The 20,536-nt window shown below is 48.5% G+C and overlaps 1 protein-coding gene across 1 annotated transcript; it reads right to left on the reverse strand.

Annotated features, from left to right (window-relative positions):
• Window positions 1-15,696: 15,696 nt before the first annotated feature.
• LOC119335918 (galactoside 2-alpha-L-fucosyltransferase-like) lies at window positions 15,697-17,682 on the reverse strand. Its single transcript, XM_037607963.1, has 2 exons — window positions 17,434-17,682; window positions 15,697-17,240 (listed from the first exon to the last, which is right to left on the reverse strand). Exons 1-2 carry the CDS (start codon window positions 17,675-17,677, stop codon window positions 15,760-15,762), a joined length of 1,725 nt encoding a protein of 574 aa, XP_037463860.1. The 5' UTR covers window positions 17,678-17,682; the 3' UTR covers window positions 15,697-15,759.
• Between the last annotated feature and the right edge of the window lie 2,854 nt (window positions 17,683-20,536).

Raw genomic sequence — 20,536 nt, forward strand, 5'->3', positions numbered from 1 at the left:
TGCTTGTGAGCTGCGATGCCAGTTCTGTGATAGCCGAGTGATCACCAAACCGTAGTGGACCAGCGGTAGAGCATTTGGTTTCACTGACCTGGCTGTGGTTTTAGTTTACAGCTGCCGTTTTCTACCAAATCAGCGGTAGAGCATTTGGTGAACATTTACGCTGACGATGTCACAATGCAGGGAACTCCTGGGTTTGAGTTCACAGTCCACTTTCTGGGCGACGCTGCTGCTCGGTGCGATGCGCACGCCGCACCAGGATGAACAGAAGAGCTCGTCCTTCTTTGTTGGTTGCGACATTGATGTTACTAGCTACTTTGCCCTGGAGTGGAGGTCAGTTAAGGGCACTCACGGACCACACTGGTAGTTGGCCTGTGCTTGTGCTTTTATTATGGTATGATGAAGAAGAGGTGATGGGCGCCACCGGCTGGACGGGGACCGGAGTTCGGTTCACGCTGGGGGCGGCGAGCGTAGCCTGGTTGCGCCGTCACGGTGGCACCACCGCAGGGATCAGTAGGGGTCTGTGCCCTGTTTGGTTCGTCTCCAGAACGGCCTGGTTTAACGCGGCGCCGAATAGTTGAGAATCTAATTACCACTTCCTCCGCGCGTGGATACACTCTCGTTTCAGAGACAGTTAATTCCGGGGGAGGTTATACTGTAAAGCCGGCACGAGGTTCAGAGGAGCGCATGGCAGAAGCCAGGCCACCGTAGATTTTAACCGACCCTCCAGATGCCACAGTGATCCAGTGGAAACGTTGGCTGTCTGTCGATGTGTTGTTGAAGATAATTCGGATTCCTGACCCATGACATTATTCTCAGTCTCCCGCCCTACACTAGCTAGTTCCTTGCACGCCACTACAGGTAGCGCTTTTTCGCCATGATGCTGTCATCAATCTATCTACTACGGAGGAAGACATGTAGTGGTAGAGGAACTCAACGAACTGCTTCAAGCTCGGAGGGACTGTTCAGAGCTCAAGAGCTGCGGCCGAAGCCGTGTCCAATTTGGCAGCGCCTCTGATCCTCAAGAAAAGATACACGAGCTCAAACAAAGGACTCGGGTGGGCAGCGGGCAGCCGCTGATCTACAATTTGACCAATGTGGGGGTAACATTACAAAAGCTAGCAGTTTTTTTTTTGTCAAAACACATTACAAATACTTCCTCTGTTCCTAAATATAAGTCTTTTTAGAGATTTCAATAAAAAAGACTTATATTTAGGAACGGAGGGAGTAGTTAATAAAGTATTGGCGAATCAACCTGTGGTTGAGATGGTTAGGTGGACAGTGGTATCCCCAACCCATCAGGGTTCAAATCCTGGTGCTCGCATTATTCTTGAATTTATTTCAGGATTTCTGGCGATGCGCTTTCAGTGGGAGGAGACGTTCCCGTCGACGACGAGGCGCTTACGGTGACTTCGTAAATCTCAAGATGATATGCCGGCTCAGTCTCTCGGAGGTGCTCATAAGGGTAGGGTGTGCGTGTATGCGTTCATAGGGGTGAGTGTATGCGCGTGTATATGAGCGCTTGTGTCTATACTGATGCTCAAAAAAAATATTAATAAAATATTAAATATATATATAAATGCACTAGTAAAATTCATGTAAATTGTTTGTGGGGGCCCGCGCTTAGATCCGCCACCGGTAGCAGCGGGGAGCTCCTTGCTCCTGTGCCTCAGAAGTGAAAATGTGGTACTATATTTTATCTTGTCTTGGGTCTCATGGAGTAAGCACTTATGCAATTATTTTATTTTGTTTTTCTTACTTTTCATGTGTGCGATACGATCTTAGCTCGTTACGCGTTATAAATTGGTCCGAACCATGGTAATTTACGTGTTCACAGTTGTTCGGGAGGGTGTGGAACCATGGTGACTTTGCCTCTGTAGTTGAGCGGGAGGGTTCAACCATGGTGAATTCTTGCTTGTTTCTATTTTTCATTTTCTTTGAGACAATCCATTTTTCATATTTTTTTTTGAGACAACCGCGCGAAGCTTTATTAAATCGTCACAATGTTTACAGGGACGGAAGGTAAATTCCCGGGGTGCCCCAACCACACATGTCGGCCACCACCGAGAGATAAAGCATGCTTCGCTAAGTTGTGAGCTTCATAATTTGAGCTCCTAAACTCATGACTAAAAATGCAAGAATCAAAAAACGAGGAGTGTTCAACTATTTCATGTATAATGGCACTGTAGCTTGACGAGTTATCCATCTTCAGATCTTGAACCACCACCTTGCAGTCTGAAGCCACTTGAATCCGTCGCTCATATAGGTCATCTGCTAAAGCCAGCGCTTCTCGGATAGCAAGTGCTTCCAAAGTTGTCGGATCAATGATGTGGTTGAAACGAAGTGTCGAGGCCCCCAAAAACATGCCGCTCCCATCTCTGCAAATAGCACCTACAACCCCGAATCCATCGCTAGATACAGCAGCATCCACGTTCAACTTTGCATTTCCGGCTATAGGAGCCACCCAACCCTGGGACCGCATTGCAACCGGCACACTGGGCCTCGGTGATCTCTTGTTGACAATTTGCAAGTCGGCTAAATATTTTGTGATGAATGTATGAACTGAATGAGGTGATTGGAAGATATTCTCATGAGTAGCCTTCCTCCGTACCCCCCAAAGGGCCCATAAAATGACCACCAGTTGATCAAACTGTTCTCTTGTCAACAATTCATGCATGGAAAACAGCCATTCCCTGGGATTATCCTCTCCCCGATCAATCATGTGAGCAACAAGTTCTTCCGGTGCCAGTGCTCAAACACTAGCAGCCATCGGGCAAGATATGAGAGCATGTTTCCACGTATCAACAGCCCCGCAGATCGCACAAGTATCTACTGTTGCCATATGCCGATGCTTCAAAACAGTGCCGGTTGGCATGGACTTCTAGGCGAGACGCCAAACAAAAAGTTTCAGTTTTGAGGGAACCTGCAGGTGCCATATCATAGACCACTTCTTGGTTTCAGTAGGATCATACAAGGTCTCGCCGTGCTCATCGAACACAGCCTCGTGGGCGTGTTTTAATCGCAAGATCATCCTATAGGCTGATCGAACACTGAAACCCCCTCGGGGCTCTTCATGCCAAGCCCAAAAGTCTCCGACTTGACGTGTGCATAGCGGGACCCACATGATTGCTTCCGCATCTCCTTGCGTGAAAACAGATCGGACCAGGTTCTCATTCCAGCTAGCAGTTGTACTATCAATGAGCTGCGCCACCTTAACAGGAGGGTTTTGGACAAGCGATGTTATTGGACACTTAAAAATGTCTCTGGGAATCCAATTGTCACTCCAAATGCTTGTTGTCTCGCCATCACCTATCCTCCATTTTTTATATGTGCGGGATAGGTACATGCTGATCCCCAAACCTCTCCCTTGCATGTGTTGCATCTTGTGTTCTTCTCATCACGTCATCTTCACCGGCCCACGGAGAGAAGCGTATGCCTTTGAACCGCTGCCTGGCGGATCCCTTTTGGCGCTTATAGTGCTAGTTTTAGGCACTCACGTGGTGTTCACACCACAAGTTGAGCATCTTTTAACATGTCGGCCCATTTAGAACCTAGCACGCTTCCCGCTTTGTTTTCTGAAGTAGTATTTGCGAAGCTTCTGTTCCGGTTTTGGGAAGCTTTCGGAAGCTTCTGCCCTGTTCTTTTTTATGTTCGGTTTTTCTATAGGTTTTTCTTTTTCCCTTTTTTGTTTTGGTTTTAATTTTTTTAATTTGTATTAAATTCATGAGCCCTTTTCAATTTGTCAACATGCATGATTGGTTCTTCAGATGCATGGTTTATTTTTCTTTATCGTAAACATTTGTCAAATTTGTGAACATTTTTACAATCATGAACTTTTTCCTAATTCTGTAAGTGAACTTTTCAAATTAACAAAGTTTTTCAATTTTGCGATTTTTTTTCCAAATTCACAAAAAAATCTAAGATTCATTTTTTAAAAATATATAAGCTTTTTCAAATTGATGGACTTTTAAAAGTAAAGTTTTTTTTCTAAAGTCATGAACTTTTTGGAATTCTTGATTTTTTTCAAATTCATAAAATATTTTTAAATCCAGGAACTTATTTTAAAAGTATTAGGTTTGTAAACCATAAAAACCCGAGGAGTGGGTTTTCCCCGTAAACCAGTAGCTACTGGTTTTCCTGCACAAACGAGTAGATTGGACGAGCGAGCGAGCGGTCGACGGAGCTAATTGCTGGCCCAAGCGACCACGCGCGTGAGCGCCGGTGTGGCAACTAGCGCCCGTAGCGCTGACTTAGAGCATCTCCAACAGCCGTGCTTCGCGCCGCGCGTAAAAAACCTGTTTGCCACGCACGCTTCGCCTGGTTTAGCGCGGCCGCCAGCTCTGGCTTCAACGGCCGCGCTATAATGCAGCGCGTAAAAATACAGCGCGCGCAGCACGCACAAATCACATATACATTTCAAAAAAGAGGAGCAAAAATGATCAAACAAACAAGATAAATCAACAATAAATAGTTCAATTTCGTTATCATTACAACTTAAATAAATAGTTTATCGTTCAGTACAACAAATAATGTAATAAACACAACAAATAGTTCATGAACAATACAATGTCAAATGCAGAAATCATGCTCTTTGTCGTCCATGTCATGTCCACCACTCTTCAATCAGATCCTTCTGAAGTTCATTGTGCGTTGCGGGACGCCAAATGACATGATAGGAGGCAACAAAACGGGCTACCCTTTCAGCCCTCCGTCGCACTCGCACGGGATGTCCCAATAGCTCATACTGTGAGTAGTCTAAATATTGGCCACGCTCATTCTCGATGATCATGTTGTGCATGATCACACAAGCGTGCATGATGTATCAAAGCATTTTTTGATCCCAAAATCTAGCCGGTCCTCTCACAATAGCAAATTGGGCTTGCAAAATCCCAAATGCTCTCTCCACATCTTTTCTAGCCGCCGCCTGAGCATTGTGGAAATCAAGATTTTTCTTACCTTCCGGCTTTTTCAATGGCTTCACGAAGGTTTGACACTTTGGATAGATGCCATCCGCTAGTTAATAGCCATAGTTGTACGCACGACCATTTGCTACAAACTGCACCGGTGGCAACTCACCATTTGCAATCTTATTCATCAGTGGTGACCGGTTGACAACATTGATGTCATTCAAAGATCCAGGCATTCCAAAGAATGCATGCCAAATCCAAGTCTCCTGATCGGCCACCGCTTCAAGGATTATAGTGGAACCCTTTTTTTGGCCATGGAATTGCCCATGCCATGACTTTGGACAATTCTTCCAACTTCAATGCATGCAATCTATTGAGCCAAGCATGCCAGGAAAGCCGCGAGATTTGTTCATCGCCAATAGCCTTGCGGCATCTTCAGCAGTGGGAATCTCAAATACTCCTCGCCAAACACTTGCACAATTATCACTGCAAAGCGCTTGACACAGATGATGGCTTGGCTCTCATCCATAGCCAAGTGATCATCAACTAGATCAGCCGGGATACCGTATGCCAATATACGCAAAGAGGCTGTCACCTTCAGAAAGGTGCTATGCCCGAGCTCTACGGCGGCATTCCTACTTTGCTGAAAAAACCGTCATGGCTCGCTAGTTTCTCTGCAATGCGCCTGAACAAGTTGGTGCTCATCCTAAACCGGCGACGAAAATATGACTCCGGGTATGTGGGATTCTCCACGAAATAGTTCTTCATCAATCTGTTATGGGCATCAATCCTATCTCTCCAAATTATCTCCCGACCCATAACCGAACCACCATGCTTCGGTTTTTTATTGATATGCATAGCTATGATCATTGCAAGATCCTCCTCCTCTTCCATATCAAATTCTTCATCGGAAGAATCATACGACGAACTCATCTACAATGTTCAATACTATACTATAAAAACTACAATTCAAAACATGCACCAAATTTATGAAGTTTGAGCAATGCATACCTTGTAGGCGTTTTGTCGAACACCTTGAGGGCGCGGCGCGGCAGCGAGCGCTGTTCCTCAGACGGCGGAGGCGCGCGAGGGCCGGCGGGACTAGAAGGGGGTGGGGCGGAAGCGCGGCGGCGCGGGGATAGGCCGGGGAAGCGCCTGAACGGTCGCCAGGGGGCGCGGGCGGCGGCGGCGGCGCGGCCAGATGGGGGGTGAAAGTGGGAGAGCGAGCGCGCGAGAGTCCAGCGCGCGGGAGCGGGCGCAACAAATAAGCGGTGCGCGATTGCGTTTCGGCCAGCGCGCTGAACTGCATATGCCGCGCATGCCGTTTTTGCGCGCCCGCTGGAGCCACCCGCCGCGTTGCGCGCCCGCTAAAACAACCTAATTTGCGGCGCGGCGCTAGTTTAGCGCGGCTGTTGGAGATGCTCTTAACATGTTGATGTGGTTTGGTGTGTGCGCGTGTGCCTGCGTGTGTGCATGGGTGTGCATGTGCGGGGGTGTCTTTGATCATGTACAACTACAATATACTCCCTCCGTTCCTAAATATTTGTTTTTTTAGAGATTTCAAATGGACTATCACATATGGATGTATATAGACGTATTTTAGAGTGCAGATTCACTCATTTTACTCTGTATGTAGTCATTTGTTAAAATCTCTAAATATATAAATATTTAGGAACGGAGGGAGTAGTATATTTTCTGCTGAGAAATGAACAGGTCTTGAAAAAGAAAAGAGTTGTCCTGATTTTACAGTATTGAAATTTTGAAGTCATAAAGTTTTGGTTTGTAACCAAAGTAAATCCTGATATGCGTTGACGGTATTAAGGTCCTTTGTCGTAAGTACCTACATGCGATTGTGGTCGGCTGAATTTTTTTCTCCCCATGTTATGCATGTAAATCCTAGGTCCCCTTTCTGCGATGATATTCGAAAAATATTAAGCTGATATAGCTGTCTCACAAAAGAGCCTTGGCTCAGTGGTTGGGTATGCGGTTGTGCAGCCCAACGACCCGAGTTCAGTTCCCAGAATTGACAGGTGATGCACAGTGGTTTTCCCCCGTTTATTAAGGATCAAGCTTGATGTGTGGTGGAACCACTCATCAATAAATATCTTGATACTCATTTAAAAAATTCTAAGGACCATGTTTATCTTGGTACTCATACTAAAATGGTCGTATGCATCCTTAGTTGGTGCAGAGGCCGGGAAGTGAAAATCTCTCCCATTTTAAAAGGTTGAGCTCGTCCCCACCTAATGTGTCGTTCTGGCGGCCGCCTCTGATGAACGGGCGGGCGACGGGGCCGTCCTTAGCCGACGGTGATCGCCGGCGCGTCGGCGGCCGGTTTTGGGCCCTTGCTGGTTCCGATGAGGACGATGCGGACGACGATGGGGACGAGATCCCGGCGGTTTCTCCTCCGTCTCCGACACCGTCAGATCTCATTTATGATTTTTTTTCATTCAGGTTACAATGAGGATGAAGTTGCAACGACGATTGAGCGAGTTCTGCCTTCGGATGATCCGGCACGAATCGGGCTTCACGCGGGCGAAAGGATAGAGATGATTCGACGAGTTGTTCATCGACGAACGGCGGCGACGGCGCTCAGACCTTGGAAGGGTCCCCTGCCCAAGGCGAGTCTTCCAAATCTTACTCTTTTCGACATGATTAGGCCGGAGTCGTGGATTACTATTCAGAAAAGGAAGTGTGCGAGGCGGATGGGCGGTCGTCCGGCGCCGGCGGCGGCCATGACATCCGTGCCTCCGATCGGGATCTCTGAGATGCGCTCGCTGCATTTGAACTGCTTGTTGGGCTACGTTGGGCCGGCTCGGGGGGAGTCGAGGCCGAGAGGGGATGGGCCAGGGTCAGATGGGTATGTGGCCTAGGCTGTACCGGGTCCTAGTCCTCCTCGTAGCGAAACCGCTCCATGCACGTTCGAGATCGATCGCTCCACCGCTCGGGAACCGACGTTTGTTGCTGCTACGGTTCCTAGGCAAGGGACTCCTGGTTTCCCGTCGTGTGGATTGGGTCAGGCGAGAAGGATCCGGCCGCTCACGTCTATGGCTGGCCGCGGGACTGCGGCGCCGCCCACCAAAAAACCGGCCGCTGCTGCTGCTGGTCAGGGCGGGGCTGCGCCGCCGCCTGGCAGGGCTGCACAACCGCCGGCTGTGGGTGCTGTGCCGCTGGGCAACCCAGGGCGTGGCGGTAGCAAGTTGGGCGTGCGGACGACGGGGCATCTACCCGTGAAAACGCCTGCTGGTAGGGGCGGGTTGAGGCCTCCGGCGCCGAGTGCGGTACCAGTTGCTCAGATGGCCGCGGGTCGTACTGGACCTCGGCCCCCTGCGCCGGCCGGTGTGGCTGTTGCTGGCCGGGGCGGGGTTCCTCCTGGGAGTGCGCCGACTGCTACGGGTGGTCAACCTCGGGCGCCTCCGCCTCACTTTGTTGCGAGGCCACAGAACCGGTCGGGACCGACGCAGAATAAACAGAATTGTAGCGCCAATGAGTCGTATGCTCCGCCCAGAGGCCAGCGGGGAGATGATGGATATGATGCGTACGAAGATGGACAACATCGTGGTTCCTCTTCCATGGGAGGAGGCCGTGGTTACGCCTGGCAGAGTGACGGGTCTACTGAGAGACCGTTCCTCGGTCCTCCCGGTGGATTTGTCGAAGGAGCTTCAGGTCCGGACAACCACCAGAGAGGGGGCTACCGCGGACATCGTGGGGGTCGGGGTGCCCGTGGGAGGTATCGCCGACAACAACCACCCCCGGCTATTGGTGACCACGAGGCGACGGCAGTGGAGACTGATCACGCTCAGTCTACGGACCTCACTACTCAGGCAATGGAGGTGGTGACGGCCCTGGCTAGTGTGGAGGTACCTGCATCCGGGTCGGTGGCTGAGGTTTTTGACAGGTCTGATTCTGAGAGGGCGGCCAAATGGGCGCGCAAGAAAGAAAAGATGCTTTGCTACCGTTGTGGTGAGAAGGGCCACTTTATTGCTGAGTGTGTGGCGGAGCTATGTGAGTCGTGCGGCAAGCCAGCACATACATCCGGGGATTGCCCGTTTTTGTGTGATCAGGCTCCGGCTCTGACAATGTATGGAGTATATTGTGCGGAGCTGATGTTCTTTGAGTCCCCGGCAGCGAGAGAGATTCCGGAGGAGACACAGAGCATGACCACCGGGATTGTGAAAGCGACCCAGGGTGAGGTGACTGAGGCTCAGATTGTGCGGAGGCTTCAGGAACTGGCACCGGGTGAGTTCCAATGGGAGTTGGTTTCTCTCGAGGACAATGTCTTTAGGGTGGATTTCCCCTCTGTGGATGATTTGTAGAGACTGCTGAGCTTCGGTCTGTGTAGGGTTCCTGGCACTAAGTGCATCGTGGAGTTTCACGAGTGGAAAAAGGTGGAGCCTAAGGGCAAACCACTTACACAGGTCTGGTTGAGGTTTTCGGGAGCCCCGTCCAAACCGTTGCAGGATGTTCGTGTTGCGGCCAGCATTGGTATTATGGTTGGGAAGACAAAAAGAGTAGATATGGCTTTTACTAGAGCTAATGAGTAGCCCGGCTTCTAGTGAGTGTTCTAGATATTGAGTTTGTACCGGATAAGGTCAACTGGACTTATAGGGGAGAGGTTTTCCCACTCGAGATTGAGTTTGAGGACACTGATCTGTTTGCTAAGGCCATTAATGGGAATGACGTGGATATGCACGAGGGCGACGACAGTGCGGGTACTAGGGGGCACCGACTGATGAGTCTTCGAGGGAGGGGACTAACTGTTCTGGCCCCAGTGCTCAGTTGCCCGGGGTTGGCTCCGGGGTGGAGCCGGCACCTTCACCATCAGTGCCTATGACTTCGCTGAGGTTTGGGTCCTTCGAGCCAGCCTCAGCCCCTCCCAGACTTTGGTGCGACAGGGTGGATTCTGATGATGTCTTCGAGCATACGCTCCCTCTGTTGGAGTTCGAGGGAGCTGGCGGGTCTTTGCCTGGACCTATGGTGACGGCGACATCACCGAGGACTTTGGTTCGAGCTGGGGACGTTGAGCCCATGGTGGCTTCTCCTCCCCCTGTCTCACCTGTGGTCGTGGTTCCGGAGCTGATGTCTACGGCCGAGTTCGGGCTTGGGGGAGGGGAGTCGGGGTAGGTGGCCTCGACAACTCCCATCTCTCTTCTGTCGCTGGTGATCCAGGTCTTGGAGGTGTCGGCGGGTGTTGCGACAGGTGGTCCGAGGCAGGTGGCCTCGGCTATGTCGTCCCCGGTGGCGGCGACAGCGCCCGCGATCTCTGTGGCGCTGGGGGGGAAGGGTTCGGGGCAGGTGGCCCTGAATCCTCCTTCTTCTGCGACGGTCAGGAGGACCGTCTCGCCGACGACGTTGGCGCACCACTCGGCGCCGTGGGTTGGGACAGGAGGAGGGAGCGGGCAGGAGGCCCCAGCTGTTCCATCTCTTGTCCTACCCGTGGGGCACTTGTCCGAGGGGCTTGGGTGCCCGCAGCCGCCTCCTCTGTTTACTAGAGAGGAGGTTGTGGCATTTGGCGGGATCCCGGACCCGGTCTCGACGGGGAGACGGATGAGTGCTCGCGTTCAGGAGCTTCCGGAGGTGGATGATATGCAGCAGCGGTGCGCTATGAGGGGGGCCAAGCTTCACGATGCTGCGATATCTTCTGGTATGTCCGTCAACATATCTAATTCTTTATTGCATTTTTCTCCTGAGGAGATTATTAATAATGCAAACCAATTAGGAGTTACACTAGGTGTTACTGATAGTGAGATCTCCAGTTCGGTGAATGATATGTTAGATTTGGAGGCGGAGCGTGCCTTAGAGACTATTCGTAATCTTGCAGCGGTTAAACCCATGAACGAAGGAGATTGATGCGTTAGGGGTTAGAGTGCTAGATAATCTGTGTGCGGATCTAGCACCTTCTAATTATGAGTCTGAGGACGATGATGTGCCCCTAGATGTTGCAGCTGCTAGTTCCGTTGAGCCCGGTTATGAGGACCGGGTGACAGAGCCCACTAAACCAAAGCCTAAGTGGAAACGGAAGATTTATCCCGATTCTGCAGTGCGTAGGAGTGCTAGGATTCGGACTTCTAAAAAATCCCATGACGAAATATGAAAGGAATCTTTTGGAATAGCAGAGGTCTGAAAGACTTGGCTAAAAGAAGGTTTCTTGCTGAGGCTTCTCTGGAATATTGGTTAGATTTTATTGCTCTATCGGAAACCGGTAGAGTTTCTATCCTCTCTTGCGGGTGGTATTGATTTCGATTGGCATTGCCTCCCTCCACGAGGAAGATCGGGAGGTATCTTACTGGGTGTGAGATGCGATTCCCTTGAAGTCCGGAGTGTAGTAATGGGCGACTTTGCGGTAAAGTTTCGAGTTAGGTCTAAAGTTGATGGGTTCAACTGGGCTTTGGTGGCGGTTTATGGCACCGCACAGCCCGAGCTTAAACCGGAGTTTCTGGCGGACCTGGTTCGAATCTGTGGGTCCGAGCAGCTTCCGATTTTGGTCGGGGGTGATTTCAATATCATTAGGAGGAGAGAGGAAAAAAATAATGATAACTTTGACGGCAGGTGGTCGTTTATGTTCAATACCATTATTGAAAGCTTGGATCTGAGGGAGATAGAGCTTTCTAGTAGAAAGTTTACCTGGGCCAATGCTCTGCCAAATCTGACATATGAAAAGCTTGATCGAGTTCTCGCGAGCGTGGAGTGGGAACAGAAGTTCCCTCTTGTTACGGTACAAGCTCTCACGCGGGGAGTTTCCGATCACACGCCTTTGTTCGTCGACTCAGGGGAGCCGAACCATATGGGAAACAAAAACACCTTCTCATTCGAGATGGCTTGGTTCGAACGCGAGGGGTTCTTGGACCTAATAGCCAGGGAATGGGCTAAGGGTGTAGGAGGTAGGACGGCGGTCGAGCGTTGGCAGAATAAGATTAGGCATTTGAGAAGTTTCTTACGAGGTTGGGCTAAGCACCTCAGTGGGGTGTATAAGATCGAGAAGGATAGGCTCCTTTCTCTTGTACAGGCCCTGGACATAAAAGCCGAATCCGCGATTTTGCTGCCTCCTGAGCTCCAGGTTAAAAATGAGGCGGAGAAGAGGTTGAAAGAACTTCTCCGCGAAGAAGAATTGAAGTGGGCTTTGCGAGCTAAGGTCCGCAAAGTGGTCCAAGGGGACGCGAATACTCAATTCTTTCACCTCATTGCTAATGGTAAACACAGAAAGAAGCGGATCTTTCAACTTGAACAGGATGAGGGTACTATTTTAGGTCAGGATAATCTCAAAACCTATATTACCGATTATTATAGACAGTTATTTGAACCTCCGGAGGATAATTGTGTGTCCCTCGATGAGTCCAGGACTGAGGATGTGCCTCAATTGTCTGATGCCGATAATGATATCCTGGTTGCCCCGTTCACAGAAAAGGAGGTGTTTGATGCTGTTGCACTAATGAAAAATAATAAGGCTCCCGGACCGGATGGGTTCCCGGTCGAGTTCTATAAAAAATGCTGGCACATTATTAAGGGGGATTTACTACCTATGTTTCATGATCTATTCTCTGGACAGCTTCAATTATTTCACTTGAATTTTGGAACTATCACATTGCTCCCTAAGAAAATGGATGCTGTGAGAATTGAGCAGTTCAGACCGATCTGCCTCCTCAATGTTAGTTTCAAAATCTTCACCAAGGTCGGGACCAATAGGCTCACACAGATTGCGCATTCTGTGGTGCAACAATCCCAAACTACTTTCATGCCGGACAGGAACATCCTTGAAGGGGGGTCGTTCTTCATGAAATGCTCCATGAAATCCACTCCAAAAAATTAGATGGAGTAATTTTTAAGGTGGATTTCAAAAAAGCGTACGATAAGGTCAAGTGACCATTCCTCCAACAGGCATTGCATATGAAAGGTTTTGATGAAGCCTGGCGCCGACAGGTCGAATCCTTTACGCAAAAAGGGAGTGGGAATTAAAGTGAATGGCGATATAGGTCATTTCTTCCAGACACATAAAGGCCTCAGACAAGGAGATCCGATGTCCCCTATCCTGTTTAACATTGTGGCGGATATGTTAGCAATTTTGATAGGAAGGGCTAAGGAGAATGGTCAAGTGGGTGGTTTGGTACCTCATCTTGTTGATGGAGGTGTATCCATCCTTCAATACGCTGATGATACCATCATCTTTATGGAGCATGATTTGGCCAAGGCGAGAAATATGAAGCTGGTGTTATGCCTTTTTGAACAATTGACCGGGTTAAAGATTAACTTTCATAAGAGCGAGTTGTTCTGCTTTGGTAGAGCCGAAGACGAACAGGAGTCTTATAGGCAATTGTTTGGGTGCGAGTTGGGGACTTTACCTTTCGCATACCTTGGTATTCCGATACACCATCGTAGGCTGACAAACAGAGAATGGAAGTGCATCGAGGATCGATTTGAGAAGAAATTGAGTTGCTGGAAGGGTAAGCTCATGTCATACGGAGGCCGTTTGATCTTGATTAATTCGGTGCTCACGAGTATGCCTATGTTCCTCTTATCGTTCTTTGAGGTCCCAGTTGGTGTTAGGAAAAGACTGGACTTCTATCGGTCGCGCTTCTTTTGGCAGGGTGATGAACTTAAAAGAAAGGGCTTGCTAAATGGGACATCATCTGTCGACCGAAAGACCAAGGGGGTCTTGGTATTGAAAATCTCGAAGCTAAGAACAGATGCCTTCTTAGTAAGTGGTTGTGGAAGCTTTCTTCCGGGACTGAGGCCATATGGGCGCAGATCCTCCGCGGCAAGTACCTCCAGACTAAAACATTGTCCCAGGTCACAGTCAGGCCGACTGATTCGCCTTTCTGGAAAGGACTATTGAAAGTCAAACAATCAATGTTCAATAGGACGAGGTTTGTTATTGGAAACGGTGCAAGTAGACATTTCTGGGAGGATACTTGGCTTGGCGACTCACCTTTGGCCATTCAATATCCGTCTTTATATCGGATTGCTCAACGTCGTGAGGTGTTCGTGGGAACAGTATTTCACTCTATCCCCCTTAATATTCAGTTTAGACGGACGCTAGCGGGCAATCGTTGGGAAGAATGGCTCCATCTAGTTAGGAGACTGATGGAGGTTCAACTTTCTCACCAACCTGATGAATTACACTGAAAGTTGACTAGATCAGGAGTATTTTCAGTTAAATCAATGTATATTGATATTATTAATTCGAACTCCATTCCAACTTCCAAGTATGTCTGGGCTGTCGAAGTCCCTTTAAAAATTAAAGTGTTTATGTGGTTTGTCCATAAACAAGTTATTTTAACAAAGGACAACTTGATAAAGCGTAATTGGACAGGACCTACTAGGTGTAGTTTCTGTGATCGGGATGAGACGATCAAGCATCTATTCTTTGATTGCCCATTGGCCAAAGTTCTTTGGCGGACGGTCCATATTGCTTTCAATATTACTCCACCGAATTCTGTCAACGCATTATTTGGGAAATGGCTTAATGGGGTTGAGCCTGACTTAGCACAACATATTCGGGTTGGAGTTTGCGCTATGTTGTGGACTATCTGGAATTGCAGAAATGATTTGGTTTTTAACAGAACATCACGGATTCATTTTTTGCAGGTTATTTTCCGAGCTACAGCAGTCATCAGTTCGTGGTCGCTACTCACTCCGATGGAGGCCAGGGAGCATTTGATTACTGGATCCATCCGTTGGGAGATGGTAGCTCGGGATATCTTCAACCGGTTTGGATGGCGGTCATGTAATAGGATAGGCAATTAGTTTATCTATCGTTTTTAGCCGGCCGGTTGTGGCGTCTTTTCCTGGCTAGTTTGTGTATCTAGCCTTTTAGGCTCTGTGTGAGCCGTCTTTTTCTTTTTTCAGATGGAGACTTTGGAACCTTGTTGGCACTTTTTGTTATTTGGTTAATAAGATGGATGTATGCATCATTCTGATGCAGAGGCCGGGGAGCCCCCCTTTTCGAAAAAAGAAAAAAAAAGAAAAAAAGCTGTCTCACAATAATATGATCTATTTAAATTTCATTATGTCATTATAATGTCACAATTATCATTATTTCCTACTCTTGTTAGGATGGACGGGTGTGGCAACACGCATCGATATTTTCTGGTATACCCCTAACAAGGAATTAACAAATCATTTAATCAAAATCTGATTGACATGCACTTGCATTGACCAAGGTTATTTCTCTCGTTCTCGTTTTTTCACCCTTTGGGGTCGGTTAAACTGGTAACCGCGAATCTTGAAAATTTCAGTTTTTCTTTTCATCTCAAACTAATCAAACAAACTTTCAATTCAAAACCTCCTTTAACATACACAAAGTTGCCATTGAGCAAGTTGTTAGTGCAAACTGCAAAGACTTTCCATCTCAAGGTCCCTGGTTCAAAACCTCCTTATCGCGCCCCCGACACCTTTTTCAGCTGCGAGCATGACTGTGCTACATTGCAATGTACCATTTTCACATCTAAATTCAAAATTTTGGAACGGTAATAAAATTTCCGGGGCGCAACTGAAATTTTGACAACCGAACGGTTAACGGGAAACATGACAAAAGAACCCTTGGGACTGACCATTGAATCAACTTAATGCTACATATTAAATTGTGTAGAACAATGTACCACAAAAAATCTCTAATTTTTCTATGTCTAGCCACGCAGATAGACGAATCACTCAGGTAGTTCTGGCTTCTGGGGTCACTTAATTCATACTGTATGTGAAACTTACATAAAGTGTACTCCCTCGGATCCATATAATACGGATCGAAGAGAGTGTCATGATTTGCATTGTTTATTTGAGGCCCTTCCCTCTCCACACCCTGCGAAAAAACATTAGACAACTAGCAAGGATATACGTACGGTGTAAACTGCGATCGAAAATTCTACACATCCTTCTCGGAGATCGGCTCAGTGAGCTTCAGACCCCAAGACATGTCTTCGCAGGCCCGGACATGAGGCACCAGATTACCCGTGTCGAGGAGTTTGTCGACCTCTTTCCTGGTGCACTCGAAGTACGGCGGCCCCTGAGCACACGGCTCCATGGACATGGCCCGTTTGCACGGCGGGTCGGGCACCTCCTCGTTCTCCGGCTTGATCATGATGTATGGCGTGAGCCCGCCGAGAGCGGTGCCGACGTACCCGAACGTGGACCAGCCGCTGGTGACGATCTTGTCGGTCATGCTCAGCAGGTACATCTCCGCCAGCGCCTTCATGTCTTGCATCCGGTGGAACATACGCTGGTGCTCCTCGCGGCTCGGCTGGTGCACGCTCACCACCTCCCCGTTCGCGCTCGCCGACCGCCAGTACATCTCCCGGATGCTGTCGTGGTACCACCCGTTGAGGCCCGTCACGAGGACGGCCTTGGACCGCGCGCCGGCCGTCGTCGTCGGCGGCGGGCGTAGTGCTTCTCCTGATCGTGATCCTCCCACGCTCGGCAGCACCCCCGGCAGGAGACGCTCTTGAGAGGTGCACGCGAGGATCTGATCCAAGATGTGCTGGACCGGCTTGTCGTCCTTGACAAAGACCCTGATCTGAATGCCCAGCCGCTCGTCGGCGCCCTTGAGGTAGGAGTCGTAGAACCGGGTGACCATGCCCCAGACGTCGTTGGTCGGGTGGAGAAGATACCTCGAGACGATGTAGAAGACGGAGTCTTTCCGGGGGAACATCCGGTGGAGCTCCTGCTTGTACGCCGGGTTGAGGAAGAGGACTGGCGCAATGTAGCCGTCCGTCCTCATGACCACCCACTGGACCCGGTGGAGGAACTGCCGGTGGTCGTCGCAGTAGGCGAGCTTGTTCTCGACGGACGCGGCGTGGTCGAGGTGCATGTACACGAAGCGGTGCTCCGACGACTCGCCGGTCTCGTTGCGCAGCGTCGTCACGTTGCCGTAGCTCTCCGCCGCGTCCTCGCCCAGGTCCTTGTAGCCCTGGAGCGGGAAGTCGAGGGGCAGCAGCCACGTCGTCCCCGGGAACGGCTCGCAGAAGAGGTCGCCCATGGTCTTTCCCCGGTCGACGAGCAGCACGCGGTCGGTTAGCATGGCGTAGAGGAAGGCCGAGGCCGCGGCGAGTATCCGGTTGCCGAGGCCCCGGTAAGACAGCAGCACGAGGTAGCTGCAGCCGTCGACGGTGTCGACGTTTTTCTGCCCGGATTTCAGCCTGTCGGAGGCTCTCCGGTACGCGTCGGTGCCCGGACCGCAGCGCCGCTGCAGCGCCTCCTGCCGCCGCAGCCGGTCGATGAGATACGGCGTCGGCGAGCGTGTCATGTTCTTGCGGTAGTACACGGACTGGTAGCGGCTGGCGCATGATTGTTGGTCGAATCCTGAAAGGAGAAGGCCCCCCAGAAGCACGTCTTTCTTCTTGGATGATTCTGCTGCAGGTGGATCAGAATTTTAGGCAAAGTAACACCAAAAAAAGACTAGGTACTGCTAGTCAGCTAGTGCAACGACGAGCATTCGTAGCATGAAAGAACCAAACTGATGAAAAATACACTTGCACAAGCAGTAAACACAGACTGCCACCCGCAAAAAAAAAAAAAAAAAGTAAACACAGACTGCAATTACCTCCTCGCGCTCCTAATCCGGCCACGGTAGATTTGATCCACACCGCCGGCGCGTCGAGGTGGCCACTGAAGATGAAAAGGATGGGCGGGATTGTCATGATCAAGGCCACCGCCACGGCATTCGCCCCAGAGCTCCATCGCCTGGGGTTGGCGATGGACGCCTTGTCCGCCTTCTTCCCTGTGCAAGGCGAGGCCTCCTCAACCTCCAGCCAGCTCGACTCCTCTCTGCTGCATTTCTTGTCCATCTTGGGTTAGCTTTCTCTTGCAGTGGCTTCCTAGCTATGTGACCTTCAGTGAAACGTCTCTACGTTAACAAACCAGTGTTTGCAACAAGAGATCGTGTGTAGTTTCCTCTTGAGATCTGTACTTGAGAAAGATGATGATGAGTTGACCGTCCCAAAACACACAATTTTTTGCTAGACTTGGCGCCAGAGTAACCATGTTGGCCTAGTTGGTTAACGGTGCAGTGCTAGATGCGTGTAGTTGGCTCATTGGGCTGGTTGAATCGTTTGCTCACTTGTTTTCAGGGAATCAGTTGTTAAATGGACAGATCCATAGAAGCGCGGCGACATTGCGCTCCACCGACGTTCGATGCAGTACTGGCAGTTCGATGCAATCTACGATACATTAACTAGCGCATCGGCCGGTGCCCGGTGAATTTGAGCACATGGTGCACGCGCGCGCATCCGTTGATGGCTTTGGTGAGACCGCGAGAGAGGTCAATTGGGCGACCAAATAAGCCAAGGAAGTGGAGGGAAGAAAATAGGAATGGGAATGAAAGAAATTGACTGCTATCTTATTTCTTTCTATAAAAAAAATTATCGGATGTGAAAAAAATGTAGAGATTATGAAGATAAATACAAAAAATTGATGTGGCTAGGCCTCAGTCGATTGAGACTTAACAAAGTCTCAGTCAAGTGAAATAACATGTGAGAGAGAAAAAAAGAAAAATCGAATGGAAAAATTTGCACGGATCTCAGTGTAAGACCTCACGAATATAGCACCGATTTAGACAAAACAAAGTCTCAATCGTCCGAGATTTAGCAAGACTGTACAAAAAAGTATAGCTGGAAATGAATACATAACAAAAATTAAGCGGTCAAGGATACAAAAGAGGAACTTTGTCAAAATTCAAAACCCCCTTGAACCATAGAAATAAAACAACCAAGACAATAAACGTGATCACTTGTTAAGATGACTACATGTAACAGGTTCGTAAGTTGTTGCAAGACTTGGTGTGAAGAAGTGGAAATAACCACTAGGAGAAAATGCGCCATTTGTCCCAGTTCCAGAGGCCTATTAGCCCCGATTTTGGAACCGGGACTAAAGGGTCGGGATTAAAACCCAAAAACTTTAGTCCTGGTTCGCTTATGAACCGGGACAGAAAGGGCTTCACGTGGCCACTGCGGGGTGCCCAGGAAGGAGGATCTTTAGTCCCGGTTGGTAATACCAACCGGGACCAAAAGGCATCCACGCGTCAGTATATGGCAGGAGCTGTGGTTTTTGTTTTTTAAGGGAGGAGGGTTTAGGGTTTTTTGGAGGGTTAATTTAGGGGTTTCATATATTGTGTTAGCTACCTAATAGAGAGAAGTGACCTCTCTTTATCTTCGTGCTTGGTCGACGCTAGCTACTGTACGTATAGAGAGAACTCGACATGCTAGCTAGTAAGCAAATGAAGGAACCATTAAGTACACAAGATCGTCATGAACATATACAGAGAGAAGTGACCTCTCTTTCTCTGAGAGATTGGTCGAACAACAAGTTTTCGTATATCTATCCGACGCTACTGCTACATATATACAATATAAGATCTCTTACAAACCCTAACATCTAAGGTCTATTTCAACTTTCACATGGTATTCTCCGGCTTTATTTATGACGTGGTCAAGAAAGAATCCCGACAATTCATCTTGAATAGCTCGTATGCGATCATGTCGTAGGAGTTCATCCCGCATCTGCCACATCTAATTTAAAGAAGTGGGTCAATACATATATATGAATGAAACTCAACACAAATGATGGTAATAAAATAAAGTTGTGAATTCTTTTGTTTATTTACCTCATATTATTTTTCAGAGTAGCTCCACTTAGAGGTGTCTAGTTGTAGATGAACTCACAAACGTAGTATCCACAAAAATCATTCCCGGCTTCCTGCCAAAAGCACTTTATGAGAAATAGAGTTCAATCAAACTGATAATCAAGCATGGTAAATGGTATTGATTAAACTAGCTAGAATCAACGAGAGATGCGCAGAACCAGCTAGTAGTACTTACTTTCGGGTGTTTAAATTGCAACTCTGTCGGCAGTCCCGGCGTAATTACGGTGAAGTCTTTCCAAAACCTGCCAGACAAAGAGAATAATTACTTGATATCAGGAAATGAACAAAGTTGCCGATATGGTGCGGTAATGATCGACTGAACTTACTTCTGGAGCATATCAGTCATGTCCGCATACTCCTGGGGATATTTTCTTCTCGAGTCTAAGGCAAGTACTATTCCAGCTTCAAGCTTAATCTCTAGCAAGATAAAGTGGAATCTGCGCACGCATGCATAACTCATCAATTACATTACTATAATTAACCTCGAGTAAGGGAAACCGAATATGCACAAGACAGTAACACTCACTTGAACTTGTAAGGAAAGAGTATTTTATCTTTGTTTTGATTTTTAAGCAACGATTGTAGCAAGTTGTCCTCGGTTTCAGAGACATTGTGTTTGACCGTCCATTCATGTACGATATTTGGGTTAATGAACCCAATGTCATAGATATCTGCTTTTCTGCATTCGACGATCTTCAACCTGCATAATATAGTGAGGATAATTATATATACATGCAAATGAAAGAGCTAAGCTATATATAGAGACTTAATTATTACAGAAGTAGTACTTACAGACAGTAGCAAGTCACGAATATTTTGTCGAGGGCCTTTTGATTGTATAACTGGAATAAATCGTCAAATTCAACATTCAAAATATCCATTCCAACGAGGTCGTGCTCCTCTTTAATTCTCATCGTCAATGTATGCTTCCCAGACTTGCGGCATCTTTGCATGTACCATTCATGGAGTTTTCGCATCATCGTTGTTAGAGAAGGAGGACGATCAG

The sequence above is a fragment of the Triticum dicoccoides genome, chromosome 7B (assembly GCF_002162155.2).
Source record: "Triticum dicoccoides isolate Atlit2015 ecotype Zavitan chromosome 7B, WEW_v2.0, whole genome shotgun sequence".
Lineage (NCBI taxonomy): Eukaryota > Viridiplantae > Streptophyta > Magnoliopsida > Poales > Poaceae > Triticum > Triticum dicoccoides.